Source organism: Porites lutea, chromosome 9, assembly GCF_958299795.1.
Source record: "Porites lutea chromosome 9, jaPorLute2.1, whole genome shotgun sequence".
Taxonomy (NCBI): Eukaryota; Metazoa; Cnidaria; class Anthozoa; order Scleractinia; family Poritidae; genus Porites; species Porites lutea.
In genome coordinates, this window is record NC_133209.1 from 32,568,050 (window position 1) to 32,578,908 (window position 10,859).

At 38.0% G+C, this 10,859-nt stretch overlaps 1 protein-coding gene across 1 annotated transcript in view; it reads right to left on the reverse strand.

The window, feature by feature from the left end:
• Nucleotides 1–679: 679 nt before the first annotated feature.
• Nucleotides 680–10,859, reverse strand: part of LOC140949251 (CUB domain-containing protein 2-like) — a 10,975-nt gene continuing 795 nt past the window's right edge. The window contains exons 2-6 of the mRNA XM_073398477.1: nt 10,319–10,354; nt 7,191–7,565; nt 5,707–6,102; nt 3,802–4,338; nt 680–2,253 (exon numbers count right to left, since the gene is read on the reverse strand). Coding sequence (XP_073254578.1) covers nt 1,874–2,253; nt 3,802–4,338; nt 5,707–6,102; nt 7,191–7,565; nt 10,319–10,354 — 1,724 coding nt within the window. The 3' untranslated portion in view covers nt 680–1,873. The remainder of the gene's footprint in view (nt 2,254–3,801; nt 4,339–5,706; nt 6,103–7,190; nt 7,566–10,318; nt 10,355–10,859) is intronic.

Sequence of the window (10,859 nt, forward strand, 5' to 3'; positions counted from 1 at the left end):
GCTGTCGGCCAATTATTAGAGAGACCAAATCTTCCTTTTCGAACCGCTTTTCGGCCAGTTAACATGGGATGGCTAAACAAAGAGATGTTCGACAGTGAGAGGCGAACCATTCGACTTTTTTTGGGGGGGGGGGGGTGGGGTGGAAGATTTTTCAGTGGCAAGAATTTTTTTCCGTTTTTCCCCAAACTTTTTTTCTTGCTTAGGACTAGGCTGCAGGATTTTTTTTTCAAAATCTTCCAACCCCCAGGCCCTCGTAAGTCAAATGGTTCGCCCCTAAGGGTACAACGTCCTGCAATTTGGAAAAAATTATGCAGCGTTTTTGTTCTTCGCGCCTGCGCATAAACCAAAATTTGGATCTTTTTTGCGAGTCTATTTCTAACTTTTTTCTTGCTCTTTTCTTTTCCCTTGCCTTTCCTTTTATAGCCACTTTTGTTGCCTACTTTATCGTCTTTCTTTTGTATGGAATTTTGGCTGGTTTTCTTTCCAACAAAGGTACAAATTTAATCTGCAAAGAGTAGTAGTTAAATAGCAAAATTGGAAGTGGACTTTTTCCCAAAATGTTGCTTTTTTTTCTTCTGTAACTCTGTAAGGATTGGTCAAAATTTGCTTAATGAGGTACCAGGGTAAAGATCTATCCTCGCTAATTTTTTTTAAACGTATAATGAATTTTATTTATTCATTTTTTAAATATATTTATTGATAGTCACATTAGATAATTCAATTTTACAATACTACAAAAAAGCATTTTAACAACAGACATTAACAGAGTAAAGCAAAATTAATTGTTAAATTATATTACAGGGCTTAAAGAAATTTAGAAAAAAGTACACCAGGGCAATTAAATAATAAAACGGTTAACCGTTGTGTGTAAATAAGGCGTCAGTATCCACTTTTTTTTAAAAAATCCTCGCTAATTTTGCTAATTACTATCTTAACAGCTTAAGTGGAACGCTACTGATCATAATGGAGGTCGGGTCTCAATGGAGTTAGTACCGTCAGCCGTCAAAGGGCCCAAAAATTAACCGTCAACCGTCAAAAATGCAGGTTAAGATCAACCTTAAAAAGTTTCAAAGTATCTTCAGCTGATCTCCCCGCGTGGCACGGGATTCCGACTCCCAGAGAATTTCTACACTGCAAAAATCACTTCCCAATTGTTCGGAAAAACACTCTTTCTAGACATTACAATACTTTACAACCTGCCTATATCTTAAAATATTGCGAAATTTTATAGGTGGAAGGCCAAGACAACCTTCAAAACACCTCAGTTAATATTAATTCATAGAGAAGGTAATATTTACGTTAAACGCTTGGACTAAATTTCAACTTAATAACCGTCAACTATCAAACGTCAAAAGCTCTAAAATGAAAATTTACCGTCAACTGTCAAAGCTACCACCCCATTGACACCCTCTAAATTAGCCTGTTCCAAACGTTCAGATAGTGGAGAGCGTAGCGAAGTAAAGACAGCGATGACAAGTAGAGGAGGACTCCCTCGCTTTTATTTTTTCGCGCTCCTTTTTATTTTTCGCAGCGCTCCCCACTATCTGAACGCCTGGAACAGGCTACCTCTAAATGGGTTCAGGAAGGATGACTATATGTATGGGTCCATATGGACGAAAGACTACCAAAGCTGAAGGGAAAGTCACAGAGTTAATCACGTGAAGAGGGTCCCCAATAGGTTTTTCGGCATACGGGATTTCCCTTATGTGAAGGCCGAGATTCGGGATTTTAAAGCAAAATGAGGGTGAAGCATGCACGGGATGCGGGGTGCCTCGAATAAAACATTAAAACCAATTTAAGCTGAGGTGGATGGAACGAAGAGCCCTATTGAGGACCCTCCATTAAAGTTGAATGGAATAGAAAATGTTAGCATTTAGAGCACATTGAAAGTTACAAGCATTCCTATAAAAATTATCACTGTTATCATGTCCGCAGAGGCAGTAAAGACTCCATTGCAAGGCGTGTCTTCATCACTGACGCAGCAAACGATAGAACATTTCTTAACCTTATCATCCCCTGCCGTTTGCAAATTGGCCAGGTTGTGGCCTGCTTTGCACCTTTTCCTATTTTCTTCGCAGTCGTTTCCTTTCATGCATCCTCTCATTTCTCGATTTTTTCCGCTCTCGTTCTCGAAATATCCCCTCCAGCAGGTCATTGATGTCGTGTTGTTAATGCGGCAGTTGACCACTCTTTGCGTCTCGGTGCACTTTTCACCAGTTTCTTCGTTACAATCGTAGCACTTGAATTCATTAACTGTAAAAATCAATCAATCAATAAATTCGTATATCAATGTTATTCAGCATGGATCTACTTATTAACCTTTAAATGAATGAATAGAAATTTAAAAAGGGCCGGGAGAGTTTTAAATTTAACACGCCTTCGATATTAGGATGAATTTTCGCTCACACGCAACTGTAAATAGAAAGAAGGAAAGAATTGCTACACACGATGCAAAACAAAAATCATTTAGATCATCGTCTCATCACGATATCATAATAACAAACAGCTTATCTAAGGCTTAAAACAACAGCAGAATAAGTCAAACTAGACTGATCTGGTGTGCCTCAACGAACTTGATGGGGAGTTCAAAAAAAGACCATGTCTCAACCCAAGTGAATTATGATTGTGAAGACCCTTTCGTAGAAAAAAACAAAAAAAGAAAACCTTTTTTTGGGATACAAAGGTTTCGCCTTTCCTTTCTTTCTTTATTTCTTTCCTGTTTTCTTTTTGATGGCATTATGAATGTTTCTATGTTAATCTGTATTTTTTTGTGGTTTTAATTTAAATAATTACATGGAAATTTGTTTGAATACTTTGTGTTTTGTAGTTTTGAAGTGTTTTTAAAGCCGGTAATTTGGAGATTTTTTGTATTCAAAAAATTAATAAAAAATTAATAATTAATAAATGCTGTTAAATTACCAAAAAAAGTTGTTAGTGGACTGAGTTTCACGCGTGCGCACTGAGTGGTCGGCATCGTCTCAGACTAGGGGTTCAGTACGACTGAGCAGATTTCAAATCTCATTTTGCTATCAACGCGGGGTTTCTTCTGATTTGGCTGTGCAAAACTGGTTTTCCTGGTGGCACTTGGGTTATTTACCTGGGCAAACCGGTTTTGGTTCACGGCTTGGGTAAATGGTAAGCAAAATTCTGGATTGGTAATTTTCCTCCCGGAATTGCGTTTACCATTTGCACAAATCAGTTCCATTTACCGTAAAACGGCCGCAAAAGCCTAAAACTGGTATCAAAGTCGGTTTTGTAGAAAAGAAAGACGATTATCCGTGTAGCACATTCCGTTCGGAAAAACAGGACTACCTTTTGAGATGATCCGCCTCGCTCCCGAAAATTTTCCGCTGGAACGACCAACAAAGTCATGTTCCATTTACTTTTCAACCGAATTTTCTGGAAACGGTTTGTAAATGGTAAACAATCCTTAGTTACCAGTTGGGGTTTCTTGTTCATTAGGATGAAAACATTGCAAGTAGTCAAGTTTTTCAGATGTGCAAAGATTGTGGCGCGAGGGATGAGTTCCGTTTGAATGCGCTTGAGAGGGATCTGATTGAACATAGTCTTTATACCTTTATGATTTACAGTCAAATCACGTTAATACGAACAAAGAGGGGGCCATAAAAAAGTGTCTGGCCGTATTAACGGTTGAATTAAGGGAAAATGTAAAGGCTTTCTTTTCCCAGGGACAAAGCAAACTGTCCATAATAATGAAGTGTCTCTATTAAGAGGGTGTCCGTAAGGCGGGGTTTGACTGTATAATCAGTCAAGTTTATATTAACTGTACTGAGTATTTACCAATTTCTGGCTTTTTCGGTGAAGGTGACGGTGATGATGATGGTGATGATGATAGTGATGATGATGGTGATGATGATGGTGATGATGATGGTGATGGTGACGGTGACGGTGATGACAATGATATTGTTGATGATGAAAGTGATGGACGTGTCGTTGATGTTGCTGAAGGTGCTACCTCATCAGTTTCAAAGTATTCTGCTAGAAACCCGCGATCAGGTGAGAACGATGAATAAAATTTTACAAACATCTGGTGACCGCTTGAAATCTTTGCTGTTAGCAATGAGTTGGTGCAAAGTCGACCCAAGGACGGTGAATCCGCTGTAGGACCATCGTAAAACTCCAGTCCGCTGCAAATATTAGCGCTGCAATCATCGCAATTTCCCATATGAAAATCTGCGATTTTAACTTTCACGCGTTTTTCCGGAGGTGCAGTGATGATCCAGAAGCAATTTCTGCCAGAAGGGTAGTTTGTTAATGGATAGTTGAGACTGCTGAATGAACCATTACCAGATAACTGGATTGGAGCAGAAGGACATTCTGAAAAGAATATAATCATGCTGTTTCAATCACCTAGCTAGTTGCTTGCTAAGTTATTTATTTTTATTTATTTAGTCACTCACAAAACCTTATACAACATGAACAAAAGTTGTTAATTAAACTATAAAATCAATGTGACAAGGAAGCCTAACGAAGCTTGAAGCTTATATCAATAGGTTTCCTTCAACTGCCTAATGAACTAAATTCATGGCTGAGTGCAAGAAACCACCAGGCCTATATAGAGAGGCCACCTCGACATCACAATATTATAATTGAAGAAATAAGGGCTGCGAAGAAGTGCGGCTAAACTAATTCGGTAACTATTTTAATAAAAACTCTAGCACTTTGTTCTTAAAGATAGAAAAGCTTGACAAGGAAGGAAGACAGTTCCAGATTCTAGGTCCTTGGTAAAGAATTGTGAATTTGTTGATGTTCGTACGACAGGAATGCACTCGATAATTACTGGCTGTTCTTGTGTCATATCTATGGACTTGATCGAACTTGACTGTGTGTCATAAACAGGTTACGGAAGAGTGGAGGCAGCAGATTATTGTGGTAGCGAAACATAAATTTAGCAGTATCGAGCGTATTGACTTGGAAAATATCTAGAACTTCCAAATTGGAGAATAGAGGAGCAGTATCTACTCGATACTTTGAAATTGTAATAGCTCGCACAGCCCGCTTTAGTAGATAGTAAATTCTGTTTAAATTAGATACGTAAGTAGACGACCACGTGGAGTTACAATAATTAATATAAGGATAAATTAATGTGTAGTACAGCATGAGTTTGTTCTTACAAGATAAATAGAAACGCGTCGTAGATAAAATACCGATTGATTTAGCGATTTGTTTACAGACAAAGTTTATGTGATATTTCCAAGTAAGATGTTCGTCTAGGTACACCCCAAGAAATTTAGTTACATTGCTTTGAATTGACCTCCAAAAGAGATTGAGTTTCCTCTGACTCGGACTAAAGGTAACATAATTTGTCTTTTTGATATTAACTGAGAGCTTATTGCATCGTAACCAAACAAAAATATTTAGTGACTGATTATTGAGCACATTCTTCTTGGGCCCTATAAGCTCCAAAATGAAACTAACGATTGGAAAGAAAAGGAGAAAAAGAAAGAGCGAGAAGGAAGAAAGGAGTAGAAGAAAAAAAAGCAATAGTTGCACTCTTAGTTTTCATAATGGCTACTTTGGAGAAAAAAACTTTCGGACGCCAAAAGGTTCATTTGGCGGTAACGTTTTCAAAAATCCAGTTAGATATATGTTTGTATGTATGTCGTAAAAGTAGATAAGGCCTCATGCCGGCCGTACTAAAGGGTTTCCACCATATTTACGTACAATTTAATTAGATTCACACACCTGGTGGGGTATAGTTCAGCATGGTGTAAGTTGCTGTAAATCCTCTGTGCTGTTTTGAAATAAGAGCATCAGTGGAAAACCTCACCCTCAGACGCTCATTGGTTGAATAATAAGACTGTGGAGCAAAACTGCCGTCAATACATAGCTTCCCACCTGCAGCACCTGGTGTTTGACTAGAGCCCAGAAAGCCGTCAAGAATTTCCAAATAATCACACGCACAGACCCCTTCTGCACCACAACGATGAATTTCCATGTCTGTAATATCTAGCTTCACAAAATTGCCTTTACTGGCAGAGATTTCCCAGAAACAGTCCTGGTTATCAGGATACTTCCTGGGATAGAATGGACTTGTGATAACTCCTGACATGTCTGTCAAGTTTATTCCACTTGGGCACACTAAGAAACAAAATTTTAAAGTGTTCTTTAGTTTTCAGTTGAATATTAACGTACTAACGTACCACATTTTTGGTGCAATTCACTCGAAAAATAGAATTAAGGGCCTGTTTACATGGGGGTGGGGGACCCCAGGTAGGTGGGGTAACCTGCTTAGGTGGGGTAACCTGCCTGTCCTTATAATTTCTCATTTTAATTTGATTACGTTTACATGGTAGGTGTGGTGACCATTGAGAGATTATATGGAGAGGCGGGCTACCCCACCTAAGCAGGTTACCTCACCTACCTGGGGTCCTCCACCTCCATGTAAATAGGCTCTAACACATCTGCCATGTCCAGTGGTCATTTTTTAAAATACATGTTCCTTTTTTCTCAAATCAGTGTCTAAAAGCCTGGATTACATCAACAGTTATGTTAAATTTGATAAATTATTGATACAAATGGTGTAATGCTATAATTTAATAAGTAAAAATGGAAATATAGTCAAACCTAGCCCAATACAGAAACCTCATTGTCACCGACAGTTTACCTTGTCCCTGGGCCTAAAGCCCTTAAATTTTCTTTAATTTCAACTCATTTCAGAATACGGACACTTATGGCTCCCTCAGTATCCGTATTAGCTGAGTTTGACTGTAAGTCCTTTTTTATCGGAAAAAACAAAATTTTTAAAAACATGGCTGTCAAAACTCGGTGAACATGGTAACGTCAATGTTAACGTATACGTAATCATGGCTTTGAAATTTTCCCAGATAATTTTTAGGAAAAGTCGCTTCGTTTGGTGGTCATAGCTTAAACGACTTTGAAGTTATTCAACTTTTTAGCATGCGGGGAGCTTCAAAAAAACCTCCCTAAGTGTAAATAGGGTAACCACTGAGCAGCTATTCCCTGGTTTATGATAACATATGGACTGGACTGGTGCATTAGTTAAACATGGACTGGATTGACAAAACATGGATTTGTAAAACATACATAAACAACGCATAGATTGATAGAAAATGGCATAGTCAAACAAAGATTCATAAAACATAGATTATTTTTAAGAATCGTTAAGTAAAGGAAAGAATATTATGGAGGCCATCAGAAGCACTTACACATTTCATCAGTAACTGTCTCATATGAAGCATTGAATCCTGGAAGTGCATTGGAAGTGGTAGTCAAGGTAATCTGAATGGAGTTGGCATCAGAGTACACTGGATCAGGAATGTTTTGGCCACACAGCCTAAAGGGGTTGTCACCATCATTTGATGCAATGTTTGTGATTTCAACAAAGGCACCACCTGGCGGTCCTCTACAATCTGTAGTCTGGCCTTGCTCCAAAGTAAAATTCAAAAAAGACAACTTGATTCGCCCACTGGGAACTGTGATAGTCCAAACACATGTTTGTGAAGGATCAAAGTTGTTTGGAAAATTGGGGCTTGCTACAAATCCACTTGATATCCCACTGATACTTACTCCAGGTCCGCAAGCTATAAGGAGTTAAAAACAAGAATGCATACATCTGGGTACTTTTTCAGACAACACGTCTTGATTGTATTTAAGGTAGAATACACTACATAAAGGATCAAAGTTGTTTGGAAAATTGGGGCTTGCTACAATCCACTTGATGCCTTTATTGATGCTAACTCCAGCAGTGCAAGCTACGACAAGGAACAATGAAGAATACAGTAGAGCTTATTACAAAAAAAAAATTAATGCTATCGGTCAAAAGATCAGAATAGGACATAATTATGTCTTGTGGTAGTAGAATTTTAACGGTTTGATATGGCTCTATTCGAGTACTGAAAACTAATATGTAACTATAAGAAAAGAAGAGTACTGAGCCTGTTAGATGAAAACAATTGTTATAGAATTTGATAAACGAGCAGAAATTGTTTTATAAAGTATAAAACACGAGGCACAGAGTTCATAAATAACGAATATAATTTCAAAGATGTTTCGATCAAAGATTTGAACAGCTTCGAAAACTCAACAACTCACAATTGGCATTATTATTCCTTCAAAAATATTTCGTCGTTTTTGATCAGATGCTATTTGGAAGATGTAGGCAATGCACTATCGATTAGAGTGGTTATTGTCCTGATATCAAATAGAAGCCTCTTTTCCATACAACGACGTGGTAGCCTAGCTGTTTATGCATAAATGTCGAAAGAGTGCAGCTTAATCCGAAGACGAAATAGCCGAATTTCTAAATAAAACCAAACCGAAGAAATTCACGAGAACACGCCAAAAATACTATTGTAAGTGATGGATATCACCTACTTTCTGACAAGCCGTACCTGCAAGAAAAAGACACCGAGCAGAAACGGGAAAATGTTTTAAAGAAAGTCTACTTAAAGGTAAGGCTGTTAATAGCCTGCGAAAACATCTGTTTCTCCTCGCTCTTCGCCGCTGGGGACGTTTCGCGCGGAGGAACGTCTGCGACTCAGGAGAAGAAATTCAATACTGATTGACGCAAATCAATGTTTACATAATAAATTCAGCAGTCATGGGGTTCCAAATGTAATAATTTGACCAATTTTACGTGTCTTCTGGTCGATTTTGGTAAAGTATTGTGTTCATCTGCCAACGAGCTCAAGCAAACTCAAATGCTTCCTCTTGAGAAGATTAATATATTTCACAAATTTTGACTGTTTATTGTTAGAGATTCTTCCCATTTACATTTGGTCAGCATTAGGTAACATCGGCTGAAGTCAGATTGTTTCTTTCAGTAAAATTACATGAAGAGCTATGAAGAACAACTTAAGTCCAACTTTACTGTGTAATATAAAATAAATAAAATAGAATAACTCCACTGTGATGCTTTGAACCCAGGTCACTTGCTTTATAGAAGCTAGCTACATCTATATCCACTACACCATCGAGGACGAGCTGCCAAATCCAATAATTTTTAAAATATACATGTTCTTATGCCGTACCCCATTACAATATTTGAAAGCTAACCGTTTTCAGTTCAGTGTTCAACCCTGATCACTGCAGATCGGTACGTAACTCTCTACTGTGGTCTCTCCATGGACTTGCGCTCTGTAGTTTTGGTTTCTTCAGCTATTCTAGCCTCATTCTACATTCCAGTCTCGTTCCATTATAAAAAAAATAATGCGTTGTGTAAAATTCATAAGGTGTCCAATCTGGCTTCACTCGATGTTATCTAATGCTAACCTTGTGGCGTTTTGTCTTTTGTCTGTCATTCGTAAACAATAGCTAAAACAATGTAACTACTCCGTCGACCAATCAGCGCTTCTGGTCGGATTCCGGACAGATTTTACGTCATCAGTATGGAATTTCTGTCGCTGAGTCGCAGACGTTCCTCCTCGCGAAAAGTCCCTAGTGGCGAAGAGCAAGGAGAAACGGATGTTTCGGAGGCTAGGTTAATGGAAATATTTTGAATGAATGATAACCTGAAACAATTACTGAATTCGGCTTTTGTAAGATGCAAAGAAATATACAGATCTCGGAGGGTGTTATTATTATAATTCTTTACCTTGCGAATCAACCCAAGATGTGAGATATATTTAGTCAAACAAATTTAGACAACTATTACTATTAACCTGTTTTGATATAGTTTTTCAGAGGCCATACCGATATTTTTCAATCGCTTTAAAAAGTGATTTTATCTTTGTCTGATCGCTATAAAATTTTCAGCAATGACTGACTATAGATTGAAATTTGTCAAAATGTAGGTTTTAGTAAAATCGATATGATTACTATGACAACAATAAACAAAAAACTTTGAAATTGATAAACGCCTAATTTTGCGTGATCTAGACCAGCTACTGAAAATCCAACACCAGGAACTTAAAGTTTGGTGTTTAGCAAATAACCTCCGTAAGAAGTATATAATAACAAAAAACAAAATACCTCACGGCAAAACCAAAAACCTCACGGCAAAACCAAATGCTTCACAGCAAAAGCAAAATTTTGCCGTGAGTATTTGGTTTTGCCGCGAGCTATTTGGTTTTTGCTCTGAAGTATTTGGTTTTGCCGTGAGGTCTTTGTTTTTGCCGTGAGGTATTTTGTTTTTGCCGTGAGGTATTTGGTTTTTGCCGTGAGGTATTTGGTTTTTGCTCTGAAGTATTTGGTTTTGTTGTGAGGTTTTTGGTTTTGCCGTGAGGTTTTCGGTTTTGCCGTGAGGTATTTTGTTTTTGCCGTGAGGTTTTTTGGTTTAGGGTTGACAGTTGTGGACCACCATAGGTATATCATATACATTTTAGAATAGACTTACGATCTGCAGATTCTACAGCATCCAGAAAGATGAACACTGAAAAGGAAGAAAGACATATTATTCCTTACTGGCGCAGTATCAAATAAACTGATAACTTCAAACCTCGTCTCCAGGGTCTTCTCGTTTTCCAAACGGCAAAGGGCCATATTTGTATACGAGAAGACCTTGAGGAAGGATTGTTTTTGGTCACGTGCATGTCAGTTACAAATACTGCCGAGAGTCTCTGGTGACGACACAGGTAGCCCAAGCTCGAAATATGAGCATCGGCGAGCATCGGCATTGTTGCGCAACATTCAAAATATTAGGATTTGTATGGGTAAAAAACCTATCGTTTCTGTAACCTACGAAAATGAAAGGATTTCAATAAAAAACAGCTAACTTAAAATGTGTTTTACATCTCTCCTGTGTGGTCCACGGGCCGATTTATGGCCGTTTTATGGGTTTTTATGTAAACGGTTTTCTCTCTATATAAAGGTTTAAACCTTTATATAGAGAGAAAACCGTTTACATAAAAACCCATAAATGGACCACACAGGAGAGA